This window comes from Barbus barbus, assembly GCF_936440315.1.
Source record: "Barbus barbus genome assembly, chromosome: 13".
Taxonomy (NCBI): domain Eukaryota; kingdom Metazoa; phylum Chordata; class Actinopteri; order Cypriniformes; family Cyprinidae; genus Barbus; species Barbus barbus.
The window spans coordinates 27,523,775-27,540,858 of record NC_136741.1 but is presented as its reverse complement, the minus strand read 5'-3'; the positions used below and the strand labels follow the sequence as shown (position 1 = coordinate 27,540,858).

The 17,084-nt window shown below is 34.7% G+C and overlaps 1 protein-coding gene across 5 annotated transcripts; it reads right to left on the bottom strand.

Moving 5' to 3' along the window:
• Positions 1–263: 263 nt before the first annotated feature.
• Positions 264–9,695, bottom strand: LOC306879513 (syntaxin-16-like). Of its 5 annotated transcripts, none has more exons than XM_079432515.1 (8): positions 9,240–9,695; positions 6,329–6,436; positions 5,465–5,605; positions 5,137–5,299; positions 4,936–5,024; positions 4,035–4,178; positions 3,731–3,811; positions 264–2,200 (listed from the first exon to the last, which is right to left on the bottom strand). In XM_079432515.1, exons 2-8 carry the CDS (start codon positions 6,419–6,421, stop codon positions 2,096–2,098), a joined length of 816 nt encoding a protein of 271 aa, XP_079288641.1. In that variant the 5' UTR covers positions 6,422–6,436; positions 9,240–9,695; the 3' UTR covers positions 264–2,095. The 5 variants fall into 5 exon arrangements, with proteins under 5 accessions (XP_079288641.1, XP_079288642.1, XP_079288640.1 ...); XM_079432516.1 differs by having other exon boundaries at positions 9,291–9,695; XM_079432514.1 differs by having other exon boundaries at positions 9,295–9,649.
• Positions 9,696–17,084: the final 7,389 nt, after the last annotated feature.

Here is a 17,084-nt window from a genome sequence, read left to right as displayed (position 1 = left end):
ACAGGCATGTTTTAGATGGTGTACAAAAGGATTTTCAGCAAAGTTTTGATCATGTTGGTAATTTAGAAATTCATATATCAAATGTTATACAGTCAGCTTTATAGGGTTAAGTAGAAAATAGTGAGATTTATTTTGAGTTATTGTTTCAGTTGAGCGAAAAATCCTGACACGGTACTACAGTATTTTTTAAATAACTAAAATATATGTATCAGTGCCTTTATAAAATACTACACACCATGCATCTTTATATATATATTTGTTTTAATTTCATTAAAAACCTGTTCAGCGTTTACAGAAGGTTCAGATGGAATACAGTAGTACCATAATGGCAGAAAAATATTATATTCACACACATGAAATGGATTTAAGCCTTGAATGTGCAGTTATATATATTTTTTAAACCTTCTAAAACAACATAAACGGTCTCTGTATTTATAAAATAGCATGGTTAACTTCATGATTTAACCCCATCATACAGTAGTGGTGCAATTTCCCTTCACAAAAGCCAACAGGAATTGATTTTTGAAAGGACAGAAAAAAGTAAATCATTACATTATACAAAGAAAAAAAGACTCTGGACTACCAATAGACAACAATAGAACTTCATAAACTCTGTACACATATTTGCATCTAAAATAAATAATTTCATCTTGTACAGGGAACAGTAGTTGTACAGACAGTCAGCAGACCCAACTGAACTTCAATCTGAGACTGAAGGTCAAAGTTCAGTTTAAGTTCAAAGGTCAGACTGAACGATACGGTAGTGACAACACCAGCTAATAAAACATGGACAAGGAAAGCTTTAAAAAACATTAAGTTCAGCACACAAATATTCACTCTTTAAGGCAAGGAACAGAGTGAAGCAAAAAATCTTGATGAATCACTCCTGCTTTATACTGAATAAATCACTGAAATGATACTGATAGAATGACAACAACACTGCCATTAAAACGTAGACAAACACATGATGCATAAAACACCTCCGCTGACGTGCACAGAGGAACTAGCGCTCAGTTATGACGCTCATAAAGGACAATGTAACATTCAGCATGTTATAATCCCAATGATATACATTTTATCACATTAAAAAAAACAAAAAAACTGAACATGGTAAATGCTTTGAGTACACGTTCCTCAGTCATCAATTTCCTCCATGGTTGACTGGAGTATCAGTGCTTCTCACACTCTCACACACAAAACTTTTCAGATGAAATTACAGGAAAACACAGTTTATGATGTCATCTTGGGCTCGCATCAAACACACACATCCTAACCTGCAAGCAAGGTCTGCTTCAAAGGCAGCTTATGACAGGTTTCATTGAAGATGCTCACACTGATGTTGGCTGAACCCAAGAAAGTGACTGAATCTTTAGAAAACACGTTCAGGTGACATTTAACCCAACATTTAAAAGAATATGCATCATGATCTTATTTTTTACAACCATTAAGCCCATTCCCCTTTAAAGTCTGGTTATTCCAATTAGATTTGTACCAGTTATACAGTAAAATTACTGTAATACTGCAACTGTACTTTTTGATTTTTTATTTAAAATAATTTAATTCTGCATTACACTAAGTTGAGAAGGAAATGTGCAAAAAATAATAGATTAAGGAAAATGTGGAAAAATATTAAAGCTTTTAGGCAAAATTATGGGATGACATATGACCTGGAAATTCTTTTGAAATTCTTTTTTGAATTCACCCAAGCAGATATGATCTTCCGAGGATACCTTATCTCTTCCTGTTTACTCTTCAAATGAGATGACAAGGGCAGTTGATATGAGCATGCTGCCATATCGCATACACGCTCCTAATTACTGTGCTTGTGCGGGAAAAATGAAGACAAATGGCCCTCTGAAAGAAAGCCTTTCACTACAGAATTAAACAAGAACATCTCCAGACACTGCACTCGGTGGCCAGAAGGGGGCATCCTTATTTGCTTCACTTTGTCTTGTAGTATTTTAAAACTTAAGTACCTTCCAAATTTTCCCACCCTCAAACAATGGTGTTGAAAGTTAGCATGCATACCCACTCACGCACACATCAGTTTCTCTCATACAAACAGGTAGATCCCTCCTAGAGGCCATGGAATGATTCACCGAAACTTTGTCCCGAACAGAACAAGTATTAGAATAACAACTATGACAAAGAGAATTAAAATGACCAGCATCTTGCGGTTTTTCTTCTGGTACTGTTCAGCCTAAGAAAGAAAAGAGAAAACTTTGAGTGTGCTTTCCATCTCTTTTATGTAATATTACTTTTAAAGTGTCATGTGGATATTGTATGTACATTTACAGTATCTCACAGAAGTGAGTACACCCCTCACATTTTTGTAAATATAATAAAATATCTTTTCATGTGACAACACTGAAGAAATGACACTTTGCTACAATCTAAAGTAGTGAGTGTACAGCTTGTATAACAGTGTAGATTTGCTGTCCCCTCAAAATAACTCAACATAGTCATTAATGTCTAAACCGCTGGCCACAAAAGTGAGTACACCCCTAAGTGAAAATGTCCAAATTGGGCCCAATTAGCCATTTTCTCTCCCCGGTGTCATGTGACTCGTTAGTGTTACAAGGTCTCAGGTGTGAATGGGGAGCAGGTGTGTTAAATTTGGTGTTATTGCTCTCACTCTCTCATACTGATCACTGGAAGTTCAACATGGCACCTCATGCAAGGAACTCTCTAAGGATCTGAAAAAAATAATTGTTGCTCTACATAAAGATGGCATAGGCTATAAGAAGATTGACTGAGCTGCAGCACGGTGGCCAAGACCATACAGCGGTTTAACAGGACAGGTTCCACTCAGAACAGGCCCCGCCATGGTCGACCAAAGAAGTTGAGTGCACGTGCTCAGCGTCATATCCAGAGGCTGTGTTTGGGAAATAGACGTATAAGTCTGTAACATCCACCAGCTCTGTGATGTCGTCCTGGAGGAGTGGAAGAGGACTCCAGTGGCAACCTGTGAAGCTCTGGTGAACTGCATGCCCAAGAGGGTTAAGGCAATGCTGGAAAATAATGGTGGCCACACAAAATATTGACACTTTGGGCCCAATTTGGACATTTTCACTTAGGGGTGTACTCACTTTTGTGGCCAGCGGTTTAGACATTAATGGCTGTGTGTTGAGTTATTTTGAGGGGACAGCAAATTTACACCGTTATACAAGCTGTACACTCACTTTTTCTTCAACGTCATTTCTTCAGTGTTGTCACATGAAAAGGTATAATAAAATATTTACAAAAATGTGAGGGGTGTACTGTACTGAGATACTGTATATTAAACAACAAATTCAAATTCAAATTTTATTTGTCACATACATATACATACGTAGTACGACATGTAGTGAAATGTATTGTACGACTGTCCAACAAATTGTCCAACAAAATTAAGAAAAACCTCAAGTTTACAAAAATACAAATAGAAAAAGTACAGTAAACATATATACAGAAATAAACTAGCAATAAAATAAAATAACAAATAGATATGAGAATAAAAATAGATATGAAGAATAAAAATAGAATATGATTCTATATAGATTCTATAAAAAGTAAAGTGTATGTCAGTGATAAAGTGTCCGTGTGCTGTGCAGTGCAGTAAAGTGTATAAGTGAGTAAAAGGAATACTAAAGACAAAGACAAATGACAACAAATGACTAAAGGTAAGTGTAAGCAATTACAACCTTTGACATGTTGCTTAACACATCATCAAGCTTGATAAGAGCCTCACCTTCTGCAACTGCTGCAGCCCTTCCTCTGTTTTGACACAAGCTTGCTCCACATTGAAGTCGATTCTGTCGAGGACTGTGCCCTGCATTGAATTTACACTGACATTAAAAATGGATATTTAAAAAAATAAATAAAAAATAGCATATTAATGCAACTGCCTCAAAGCATAATATCCATTTTTTTGTAGGAACCTAATTTATTTATAATCCTTTTTATTATTCATTTTTATTTATTAATTTTTATATAATTCATATAAAATCAGTGTAAATATATAAATAAATTAATATATAAAAATTTAATCTGACCTGTTCAACAACCATTCCAGCAAGATCTCTAAATATCTCATTAAGGTCAGAGATGGACTGAACAATTTGTCGAATTTCTCTCTCTCGTTCTTCTACCAGCACTGTGTTTTGCTGAACCTGCACTAGTTGGTCATCTGTAAACCCCTGAAAGAGTGAGAAAGACAGATGTCAACCATGTACTGAAAACAATATGCTATTACATAACAAAAGTTGCATTGAAATGAATATTACTTTATATATTTACTAAATTTGAAATACTTAATCGTAAAATTTAATCAATATGAAAAAATTTCTAACTTGATTTTTAAAAGTCTGTAAAATTAACAGATGTACGTTTTAGCAACTTTTTGATTCTGTAATCCTATTATAGTATTTTTCACAAAAAAAATAATAGTTAAAAATAATAAAAAGTAAGTTAACACTCTAACAAACAGTTGACCCAGTAAGTATGTTAGCACTGGAAATTATATTTTCTTAAATAAAGACCAGGTAATGCTAATTTTACATACAGTACGCAGTGACATATGACTTGAATATGACAGTAGCAAACTGGATATAGCATAGTTTATTCGCTGTCAAAATAAAAGCTGCTATTGGCCAAGCCAAAAATGTATCGGTCAATGCCACTAATTTAAAAATGCCAAATTTCAGCTGATATTTCGGGTCGCCCACAGCACACCAAGATCTAAATGTTTGCTGAACAAAAACAAAAAGAGATTATTAATTATATATTATGGCCCATATTCACATTCACAGGGACATTAAGCATCAAAATATGACAAATTAATTGTAAATGTGCTTCCACCAATGTCAATAATTTAAAGCAACAGCGACTGGTTGACACCAATATGGAAACATGTATGTAGCATATAAACTAAAAACATAAGTAAAACAGTCTCACTCTGTCATAAAGCGCAATATCTTCATCTTCCTCCACAAGAGGACCGGAGTCAAAAAAGTGCTTGGATCGTTCTTCACGGTTTTTCATACCTATAAACGAAAGCAAGATGTATCAAAGATTTGTCAAGAAAATAAACAGCATGAGGTAAAAGCTAATGTTCCTATATTGATTAACATAAATCTTGTGTTTGCATACACTTACGTTTCAGGTAGCTTGACTGTGTGTGTCTGAAGTTGATTGACAGGTCTTGAAGGCTCTGGGCCAGTGAGGAAACCACATTGGTCAACAGCCTGTTTTCCTGCTCTGTACAATGACGGCTCTGAGTCTGCAGCCCCGTCACGGCCCGCTGGCACCTGTGAAACATCTACACACACATATATGCAGACTCACTACAACTGCTGAAAATTGTTCTGTTTTATGATGTGAGCTTTGATTAATTGCTGTAGTTTTTCTGTCTGTCCACTTCAGTCTCTTTAGTTATAACAGATGGCACTGTAATAAAACAGGATTTCTGTGTGTGCTATTATACCTGTGTAATTTCCTGTGTAGTGATCTCGATGGCATGCTCCTCTTCACTGCTGTCATCCAGCGTGGGCCGGTTCATGTGTTTGTCGTGCAGACTGGCCAGTTCCTTCATCTTCTGACGAATACGTGTGATTTCATACTGAATCTGCGGGAACAATGACTTCACTGTTCACTCTGTTGACGATGGCTAGAAGTCTTATTTGAGCTGAGACTATGTATGCCAATGTCAAATATCTATATCTAGGTTCAAAATAAATACTGTTGATTAACATTAAACATAAAATTGTTTAAGACCAAATATACACTGACATTTAAAAGTTGGTAAGAATTTTTAATGTTTTGGGAAAAAGTCTGTTATGTTTAGTAGGGCTGCATTTAGAGTAAAAACAGTAATATTCTGAAAAAAATAAATGTCCTTTTAAAATAACTGCTTTCTGCTTTAATATATTTTAAATTGTCATTAATTCCCCATCATTACTTCAGTCTTTAATCTCACATGATCCTTTAGAAATTATACTAATATGCTGATTTGCCTATCAAGAAACATTTTACTATACATTTTGTCTGGATTCTTTGATTAAAAAAAAAAAGAAGAAAAAAGTTAAAAAGAACAGCATTTATTTGAAGCAGAAATCTTTTGTAATATAATAAATGGCTTGTCCAGTTCATTACATGTCACTTTTGAATTATTCTTTTTAATATTGTAAATGTGTTACTGTTTTTTTTTTTTTTTTTACAAACTAAGTCTAAATGATTACTGGTAATTCATAGCATACCACAGATGCTGCCAATAGAGCTTAACTTGTTTTGAAACTGGAACATGCCTTTAAATGTCACTAATCACTTAAAACAAACATCTAATAATTACCTCATCCACTCCCTCCACCCATTTAGGTGGGAGTCTCTTCGTGACACCGATAGCAGCCTCTGGATCCAAACTGATGCCTGACACCAGGGCCATACGGTCATCAGCCAACTAACAGACAGAGAGAAATGAGGGCAAACATCACATTTCTGTTGATAAAATCTGTGAAATTAAATAAAATTCAGTAAATGTATCTTAATGAAATTATAATTGATCGTTGAAATAATTAATGGACAAAATATTTAATGAAAACTGAGTAATCAGTGTAAAAAACAACAGTGTTCAAATTTGGCACTTTTTTAATGCAAGTCTATGGATGGTGTGTTTTTTATGGTTTTGAAAGCAATTGTACAGACAAAATAAATCAATAAAATGTTGGGTCACTTAAAACTGTAAATCAGGAAGAAAGGATACACGCTGTCAAATCATGAAAGAGTTCATGCTGCGACTAAAACTGTGTGTTGCACTCATTCGTATATGAACACAAATAAATATGTTTTTATTGGTGGTAAATTAACATTAATTCATTCCAACGAGACATTCTTTAAAGCTCATCTGAGTTAGCAACAGTAACCAAGGGGGCGGAGCTTAGCAAAGGAATGCTAAAACATCAAAGTTACCTCATCAAACTCCTAATGTGATAGGAAGAGCCCAGCGATGTCCCATCCAGTGAGAGGAGAGATAGCAGAGAAGGGGAGGAACATGAGGAGTGAGAGCAGAGGAGCCCAAGACAAAAAGCAGTGATCAGCATCAAAAAGACTGACAGCAGGACTTGGACAGAACTGGACAAATCAGGAACAAAAACCAATAAATGCAAAGTGTTCTTAACTGAAGATTAGGCTAATTCATATATATATGCTAATGTAGAAGACAGACAGGCATACATACAAAATATACATGTGCATATGTTTTTTTTCGCATCATGCAGCAAGGCAGGTAAGATTTGTCCATTCCAGCCCAATAACTCCAACATCTCAATCCTACTGCATAATTGTGCTACCGATTCATAAATTCACTAAATAAGATATTAGATTTGGAAAAACAAAGCACTTTGTGATGTTACTGAATTTATAAAATGCAATAAAAGATTAAGCTGGAAGAGAAATCCTATTTTTAACCCAAAGCAACACACTGACATGAGAAATGCACAGCAGAAGATTCTGCCAGGATTTTTCAAGGCAGAGCAAGAAGTGCTAACTAGACCAAAAAAAAGATAAAAATATAAACATGCAAGCAGATGGTAAGGAATGGAGCCACTACACCAGACAAAACACAAGCAGGCATGACTTATATGATTGATAGAAGTTCAGAATGACGTCCGTGCTAGTAACACCGAGTTAACTTCAAATACAGCATTGACAGACATACAAAATCTGTCTGTCAGGACCCAATCGATACCCTATAAAGATACTGGACCATTTAAAAGCAGGATAGCATGCCGCCCACCAGCATCAAAGAAAAAGAAAAATGTGATGCATAGCTTATCTGTAGGAAAGATCTATGGAAGACTGGGAGACAAAACATACTGCCTTCCTCTGGAGTCTCGTTTTAAAATGTAAAAACATGACTAGTGCAAAGAATATAGAGAATCAAAGAGACTCTCAAAATTATTTGTAGCAATAAAACTACTACGTTTGTAAATGCATAAAAATAAGGTATTAGGGCATTTAATGAAAAGTGATATATAAAGGCATAAATTATGATTTTAAAAAGATTTAATGATTTTAAAATTCCATAATGTTTTGCAACTTCCATAAGCCTGGTTAACCAATCAAAAATATCCAGAATTTATAAATATTTCATTTAAATAATTTTTGTATGATCAAATTTCAGGAAAAACGCTAACCTACACTACCGTTCAAGGTCTGGGGTAATGAATAATTGAATAATAAAAAGCAAGGATACATTAAATTTATCAAATGCGACTGTAAAAACTTACAAAATATTTCTATTTCATAGTAATGTTGTTCTTTTGAACTTTCTATTCATCAAAGAATCCTGCAAAATCCACAAAACACTCTGATAATATTAAGAAATGTTTCTTGAGCAGCAAATCAGCATATTAAAATGTTTAAAAAAATAATAATAATAAAAAAAATAACTTTCTGAAGGATCATGCGACACTGAAGTAATAAAACAGTATTTCACAATATTCCTGTTTTACTGTATCAAATAAATGCAGCCTTGGTGAACATAAGACACTTAAAATAATAATAATAATAAAATCCCAACCCCAAACTCTTGAACGATAATGTATACTGATTTTGACATTACTGTTTCGTTATTATCGAGTTATTATTCTACTGTTACTAATCCTGGATTAATCACTAATTATCATCTTTGTTTTTATTATACTGACATTCATATTTGAAATAAAACAATTACAAAAATGTGTAAATGTTTCTCTTCAAGTTTATACATCTAACAGCTATTATTTTCATAGCTAATACTATTTTCAATGCTGATCACTTATGTTGGCCACAATGACACAAAAGCCAATGAACTTCTTTTATAATATAATAGGCCTACTTCGTTTTGTTCCACACTCAGTATAAGTGGATTATCGTAAACGAAAATATACAGCTGCCTTCATATTTCAGAAAGGGGCCCATTATATTTTAGGGTCCCTTGCATCAAAACGTCCCGCACTGATGAACTAAAGGTCCAAAACTAGCACGACCATCACCTTTTAGCATTCCCGTGTGTTGAGGTAAATCAAAATGCGACTCAATGAGAAGTGTTTGATGAATAGCTAGCACAGACCTGCCAGCTCCTCACACGGCAAACAAAACAGTAGAGGTTTGTTGGACAACCGACTGACATCAACAAACACCACTAGCTAGTGCTGTTGTCTAGCTAGCTCAGAATCACACACACACGAGAAAACAATCAATGCAGACAATGAACGTTAGACTCACCGCAGCATTGCTACGTGTATTCAGGGTACGACGGGGGTCGTATGTACTCACTTGCTCAGCCAAAATCTGCCGGTTTTGGATTGCATTGTTCCGCATTAATAAGAAGGCATCGGTCAGTCGCCGAGTTGCCATGGCTACGCAATACAAGGCGACAGTAAAATGAAATAACTGCGAGTTACTCAGCTCGTCGCCAAGGCAGCTGGCTGCTAAACTAGCGAGCTAGCCTGCAAAACGGCAGGCAGGCTCGCACACCAACTCAGCCTCCGCGCTTTCGGCTCTCTTTTAGACCAAGACAGTCCTGAGTCTGTATCCTGTGAAGTACCACAACATTACAAGACCGAAAACCCAAGTTCTCACTCAGCTCGGTTTTAGATAATGGATCATCATCTCTGACTTCCGTGACGTGGAATACGTAGACGTGACCTCACAACGAAACTTCCGCTTTGGGCAATGAATATGCAAAAGTCAGAGACGTTATTATTATTTCTAACATGATCGTTTTACTTTGTCTTAAAATACATTTTGTAATATTTTAACAATTTGATAACTGATTTGGCTTTGTTTATCGAGTCTCATATATTAATAGCACGTAAATGTATTTTATTTTTCACTTATTGTATCGAAAAATATAATAATAAAATTATCCATTATATTTAAAAATATACATTTTATGTACTATCATTGTCTAGCTTGTATTTTGTTCTTGATTAATAAAAAATTATCAATTTAGACCTAAATATATTTTTATATTAAACCTTCTGATTTTATTAAGTTAAATAATATATAAAATCAAAATAAGCAAATATAAACAATGTTTTAATTTTTATTTTTTTTATTTTGCGAAAGTTTGATCATTTAAAATATAGGCTATTAATAATATAAAAAAAGAGCTGAATTTAACTGAAAAGTATGAACTGTAAGTGTTGTCAATTAATTTTGTCTTTTATTTCACAAATTTTTTATTTTGTGAATGTAATAATTAAACACCTATATATAAAACCTATATTATATTAGCCAAAAGCCTTATAAATAAATGTAGGCGTAAATTGTAAACAACTTTATCTTTATCCACGAACAGGAGCATAGAAATAATTTAGTTAAAAATCTATTTTAAGTGTGGCATTGTATGAGGATTTGGGGTTGTTTGCTGTTATATTCAGACTTTGATTATAGTGTTGGGTCTGTCTGGGGGGAAAAAAAGCCGAAGAATGTAATGTTAAACTATAAGCACACTCATTTTTAATTAGCACAAGTTCTGGCTTCTGTACTGTTACGGCGACTCAGAAGGGCCATTTGGCATTTCCACAATCTGAAGTTTCACCACTACCTGAAAGATCACGCGCACAATCTGACATCAGGGTTGATGTTGAAAGGGAAAATGTCTGTGTGAACGCTTTCAGAAAATGTTTTACTCCAGATGTAGAAAACATGGATGTGGATTAGCTGGGGACCTGTTGAAGGGATAACTATGGTAAAATCTCCAGTGGCTGGGTGGGAAGTGACAGACTTTGAGCATTTCACATCTATCTATCTATCTATCTATCTATCTATCTATCTATCTATCTATCTATCTATCTATCTATCTATCTATCTATCTATCTATCTATCTATCTATCTATCTATCTATCTATCTATCTTTCTTTCTGTTCGTCGGTCCACTCATCTATCCATCCATTAATCCATCCATCCATCCATTTATCTATTATTCTAAAATGTGGAAAATAGTCATAATAAAAAATCAGAAGGTGTGTCCAAATGTTTGACTGATAGTCTGCATATACAGAAAGAAAGAGAGTTTCCAGCTTTACTTTCCATGTGCTAACCAGTGTGACGTGCCAAATCTGCTGGGTTTACGTAAGACAAACCCACCCCTGTTGACCTGCTGAAGCATGCATCTTAGCGCGACCCTTCAAAGATGTTCTGCAGTACTGGTGAATTTATTATCGCATACTGCCAACTTATAACAAGTTTAAAAAGCACCCTCCTGCCACACTACATAAAGAACTGTGACTTCCTGCCAAACGAGCAGCAGCAGCAGCCAACCCCACAGGAACATCATTTGAAGCCTCCTGTGATGTGTGCGAGTGAACAGTTGGAAGTTAAACTACAATCGTAGATCCAAGATTACAGAATATTCTGGAACAGAGTATACATAATAAAATATTAAATAAAATATAAAGGCCTAATAAAACAAAGTTGAGGTTGCAGAATGAGAAAAGACAGATATAACAGGAAGGTTTATGAACATGAACATGAACAGACAACTACAGAATGTGTATTACATATAAAAGTGGAGAGCACAGTTAGAGAGGTTAACTGGGGCTATAAAGCAGACAAAACCCAGCAGTGTTTTTTACCTCATCTGGACAGTAACAGAAACTAAAGGTTGTGACCAAGAGTAACTAGCAAGGGATTTCACAAAAAGAGCAGCCGTGCAACCCAAATCCCCTTCCTAAACTGTTCAGGACACTCAATATGAACTTCTATCATGTTATACTGTATATACTGTACTATACAGATTAAAAGTTTGGGATCGTTACGATTTATTAATGTTTTTGAAAGAAGTTTCTTATGTTCACCAAGGCTGCATTTATTTGATCTAAAATACACTAAAACATCACAATTGTGAAATATTATTACAATGTAAAAGAACTGGTTTTATTTAAATATTTTTTAATATGCAATTTATTTCTGTGATGGCAAAGCAGCTATTACTCTAGTCTTCAAAGTAAAAAAAAAGATCATATATTATAGATCAAACCTCTCTGCATGGCACTCAGTCAAATAGGATCTATGAAATCAATAAAATAATATTTGGCAAAAGTTACAAAACATCATTTGTAACTCATTTTACTACCATAATCTGACAAAAATTCAAAGTGAAACAGGATATTTTAACAAAAAGGATGAGACTTGTTTTTATAATTTGGGAATTAACTCGATTATGAAAATGTGATATTTCATGGCAGCAGAACTGAGCCTTTCTATAATGTTTACACAGAGCAATAACCTAACAGTATTTACTTATTGTTTCTATTCACAAATGCCACAATGATACCTATTATCTTAATCTGAGGTCAATTTTTGCATATGTGATTAACTGTAATTAATTAAATTAATTATTCAGAATATAAATTCAATCAAAAATTGAAATCAATTGCCATCCTAAATTAAAATTATAAGCTTTTTCCTAAGGATGACTGTGTTTCTCCACTTCTTTGTTTTTTCACACACTTGTTTCTCCTCTCTCCTCCTCTTTTTTCCATCACTCAGACATTCTCTCTTTTTTTCCCTCACAGTTCAATGTGAGATTCTCCTCTCTGCTTCATCTTATCCCTCATGCGTACCCAAACCCTGATGGCCATCCTCTCTCTCACACACACACACATTCAGACCCCAGCAGCCACATTCATCATGCTCTTTCGGCCCATTCATCACATCCCCCTGAGCCCCCACAGTCCTCTTAGACACAGGCATGGGGTTAGCAAACATCTCCTGGAATTTAGGGCTGTGGTTGGGTTTTTAATGTTTTACAGCGAGTCTCTCGCAAGTTCACAATTCCCCACAGCGCAGAGGAACTCGCAGGGAATGGAAGGAGAACGCATGTGTACGTAATAGGAATAATGTGTGCTCAAGTGCAGAAAATCCCACAGACTGTTTACAGGCTTTTCATACTTTGTGGCCGTGAGTGATGACATTTATTTGCCCTTGACTAAAGAGGAATCTCTTTGATTGTGTTCGAACTGAGCGCCTGATAAGAGTGACAGCGCCTAGTGTTGTGCTTTGTTTCCTCTCTCACTGAATATGTCTCTCATAGCTAGCAGGGCTATTAGCAAAATATATATATTTTTCACAATCTAAAGAATGCTAAAGTGTCTACATCCATAAAATGTGTCCAAAATCAATCAATTGATTGATAGTTAATTAATAAAGGTGTTTTGCATCTTTTAGATGTCATTGGAAAACCTGCTCATTTTATTGAGCTTTTTATTTGAAAGTGTTGCCTCTCGCATGCAGCACCTGTCCCACAGCAGCGGCCGGAGAGCGGAGCTGTAGACATGTGTTCCTCAAACATTCCTTCCACAGCGTTCATAAATCACCATTGCCCAGATACTCGGCTCTGCCAGCTGGATCTCTCCGCTCAAACACAACGCTTTTAATGACATTTTTACAAGAGAAACTTTATACGACAGTTATTTTTGATGGGTGTTTGTGTTATCTTTAGTGTATTTGGTGCATTTAGACACTGGCTATTTAGACAGTTTGATATGAGAAGGGTTAAAGGTGATTGATGACATGAGGACCGAAACTAATCATGTTTCCAGAGCCAGACAAAACTCAACACACCTGTCACAGTCAATGAATCACCTTTAAACGATTATCATTGGGTATTTGTTTTCTCATTGAACAAATTAAAGCCTATAATATTACACAAAAGTTTGGCATCAGAAAGATTTTTTGACAGAAATTAATACTTAATATATTGGAGTAATGACTGCTAAAAAAAATCAGCATTGCATCAGAGAAATAAATTCTTAAATATATTCAAATAGAAAATAGTTATTTTAAATTTTTACTGTAATTTTGATCTATAAATGCAGCCATGGTGAGCAAATGAAAAAACATTAGGAAATATAATAAAGATCAAATAAATAAAAATATTTCATACTGAAATGATCAAATTTGTACATTTACAATTCATCTGAGAAACAGAAACATAAAAGTTTGACTTTACAAGTTCATTACCAATTTTTACTTACATATCATTTTGATCCCAACATATAATCATTGCTGTTAATCAAGTTCACCATTTCTGTTTGAATACATGTCATTGACTAACTGCATGATCAGTAGCTACATTTCTGCCATATGGACATCACTTTGGAAAATCTTAATTGTAGAAACATTTATTTTCTGTCAAGTTGCTTTACAACGAAGTGTATCATGAAAAGCGCTATACAAATAAGCATGAATTGAAATTGTGTAATTTTTTAATGAACATCAAATGTTCGACACTAAATGACGCCTTTTCCATAATATTTAGTTTACTTCTATGGCCCTTAATCAGGAGGTTAATACCAATCCAACAATTCTTTGGGGGTCTCTTATTTTTCCATTTCTGTGCCCTCAAATCTTCAAACACCTCAGCAATAACATTCTCAGTGTCTTTTGTTTTCTTTGCTTGTCATAGGCTATTAGCTTTGATAAAGCATCCATTACTCTTTTATGAGCTACTCTAGATGTTTGGGCAGGAGCTGAGGAAACCTCAAACTCTGACATGCACTGTGGCCCATACGCTCTCACCATGCTACATGGGTCGATGGGATCAAATATCAATGTGAAATTCCTCATCGCTTAGCTACCTGGCCTGTCTATTATTGGCCCACATGCCACAGAGGGGGCGCAGTAGTGGCATGATTATATAGGTGTTACAGACTGGATGGAATCTGAAGGGCAGGGGTTCAGACTATAAAGAATGTGAGGTTTTGTGTGTGAGAGAGACAAAAGAGGGAGAGAAAGGACACAGACTTTTAGAAATGGTTGCAAAGCCAGGACAGTGGTGCTCAACTGGTTTTGCTTCAGGACCCAGATTTTACATCGGACCTTTTACGGTGGTGACCCAACATTGTCTTAAAATTGCTTATATTACCAACACTGAAATGTATAAATATGACCATGAACTAGGCCAAACAAAAAATGATTTATGTTTTGCACTCTAAAAAATATTTAGGCCTAAATGTAAGATTTACGCTTTCCATTTGGACTAAACAGTTTTAACATAAAATAATAAATGCACTGCGATGCATATTTGTCAGTCATACATAAATGAAACGGGTAAGATTGTGAAAATGTAATTTATTCAGTTAAAAATGGTAACTGTTGAAATAAGCAATATTCAATTAGTTAATATATATGAAGATACAACTAAGTGGATTTATTAATGATAAATAAACCTGGTTATTGTGTATTTAAAACACATTCAGTTTAATTAGTATATTACAAAAAATCTCACCTGTTTCATTTATGCATAATTATTATTTTACATGAAATACAACCCTTTTACATTGAGGCCTAAATATTTTTTGAGCACTTTGGAATTGGACTCAAACGACAGACTGAAATAAAGTCAGTAGAAAGTTGAAGGTATTTTCCATGGTGAGGAAAAGTACATTGAACTTTGCTTCTTTTTATCATCATCCATCAACATTGAAGATCAAAGGAAAGAAACTGCATATGAACACACACACTGCATTAAACACAGACATACCACTCTTAACAGGCAAGTCAACCAGCAAGCGAAAGAGTGTGATCATCTACCAGATAAACCTTCCTCTAGTATATGGTACATAATATGCACTCTTTTGTGTATACAGTGGTGTGTGCTCTCTCTCTCTCACTCACACACACACACACACACACACACGCGTATGAATTCCTCTGTAGAAGAGGAGTCTCAGAATAAGATATTCAGTTCTCTTGCCAAACACAACAGATGTTTTGCGTGGTATGTGTGAAACATCTGGATTACCATCATTTACAGTACTGCTTGTTTTTCCTACATCTGAAACTATCTCTCATCACTAGATTAATATACTTCTCAAACTTCAGTGTAAAGTAGCATGATTTAGCCTATAAATATACATCATTTAAACTAAAGTATAGGGACATAAAATTACATGAACTTAATCAGCATGATATTTTTTCTGCCAATACCATTCAAAAGTTTGTAATTAGTAAGATTTTTTAATTAATACTTTTATTCAGTAAGTAAGCATTAAATTAATCAAAAGTGACAGTAAAAACCTTTGCATTGTTACAAAAAATATATTTTAAATAAATGTTATTCTTTTGAACTTTGTATTCAAAGAATCCTAAAATGACAGCTTCCACAAAACTATCAAGCAGCACTACAGTTTTTAACATTGATAATAATAATAAATGTTTCTTGAGCAGCAAATCAACATATTAGAAAGATTTCAGCATATTATGTGACACACGAGACAAACAAAAGAAAATTGAGCTTTGCCATAACAGAATTACTGAATATTGTGAATGCTTTTGCACAGAAACAGAATAAGATGTTAAATAATTTGATCAAGATTGAGGAATTAAAAGAAAAACCTTAAGTCTCATAATTTTTTCTTTGGCTGCCCCTCCCCCCCACTTTAAGTTGTTTGATGTTTTTCATCACCAGCACTTCTCTGTGATTATAAAAATGTCTCTGAAGGAAAGTGTGTGTGCAAACATCTGCTGAAAAGACGAACTTCTGTGGCACACTTTATTTAAAACTGATTTCTGGGTGTTTCGTGAAGGGAGAAATGTCAGAGACACATGCACATATTTGATAATGATTCATGAATGATTTGTTTATTGAGCAGTTCACACAACTCCAGTCCATCAATTAACGTCTTGTGAACAGATGATCTAAGTGTGAGTAAATTTTCAGCACATTTGAATTTTTTGGGTGAACTATTCCTTTGATATCATCCTTCCTGAATCATTATTTGGATTTGCTTTATAATCATCCAAAAGCCCTTTAAAAATTTAACCACAGCTATAAAATCAAAACAACTTAATTCTGTGGCATCCATCAATGTCCCAGAGAGGTCCTGTACGCTACTCTATATCTAATTCTGTAAGGATGAGTTGAAAGGTTGTGAGGAGGAACAGACCATTAGCTGTTCTCTTTGCTACACTGAGTCTGGAATCTTGGGAATTCTACAGGCCTTGAGTTCATATCAAGCAGAGAATTCTCCATTCTGGAACTGAACTTAGCTGAAGGGTCATGGGTTCTGGAGATTTCTCTGTTCTCTGTTATTCATGGGCTCAAGACCGCTCTT

What these genes read in the sequence shown, in the direction of transcription:
- LOC306879513 (XM_079432513.1), bottom strand. Translation starts at nt 9,375, where the DNA reads ATGGCAACTCGGCGACTGACCGATGCCTTCTTATTAATGCGGAACAAT. An exon ending in GGGTGGAGGGAGTGGATGAG is followed by an intron (nt 5,606 to 6,328) that starts GTAATTATTAGA and finishes TTGTTCCCGCAG; the next exon opens with ATTCAGTATGAAATCACACG. An exon ending in ACAGTCAAGCTACCTGAAAC is followed by an intron (nt 5,025 to 5,136) that starts GTAAGTGTATGC and finishes TTTCGTTTATAG; the next exon opens with GTATGAAAAACCGTGAAGAA.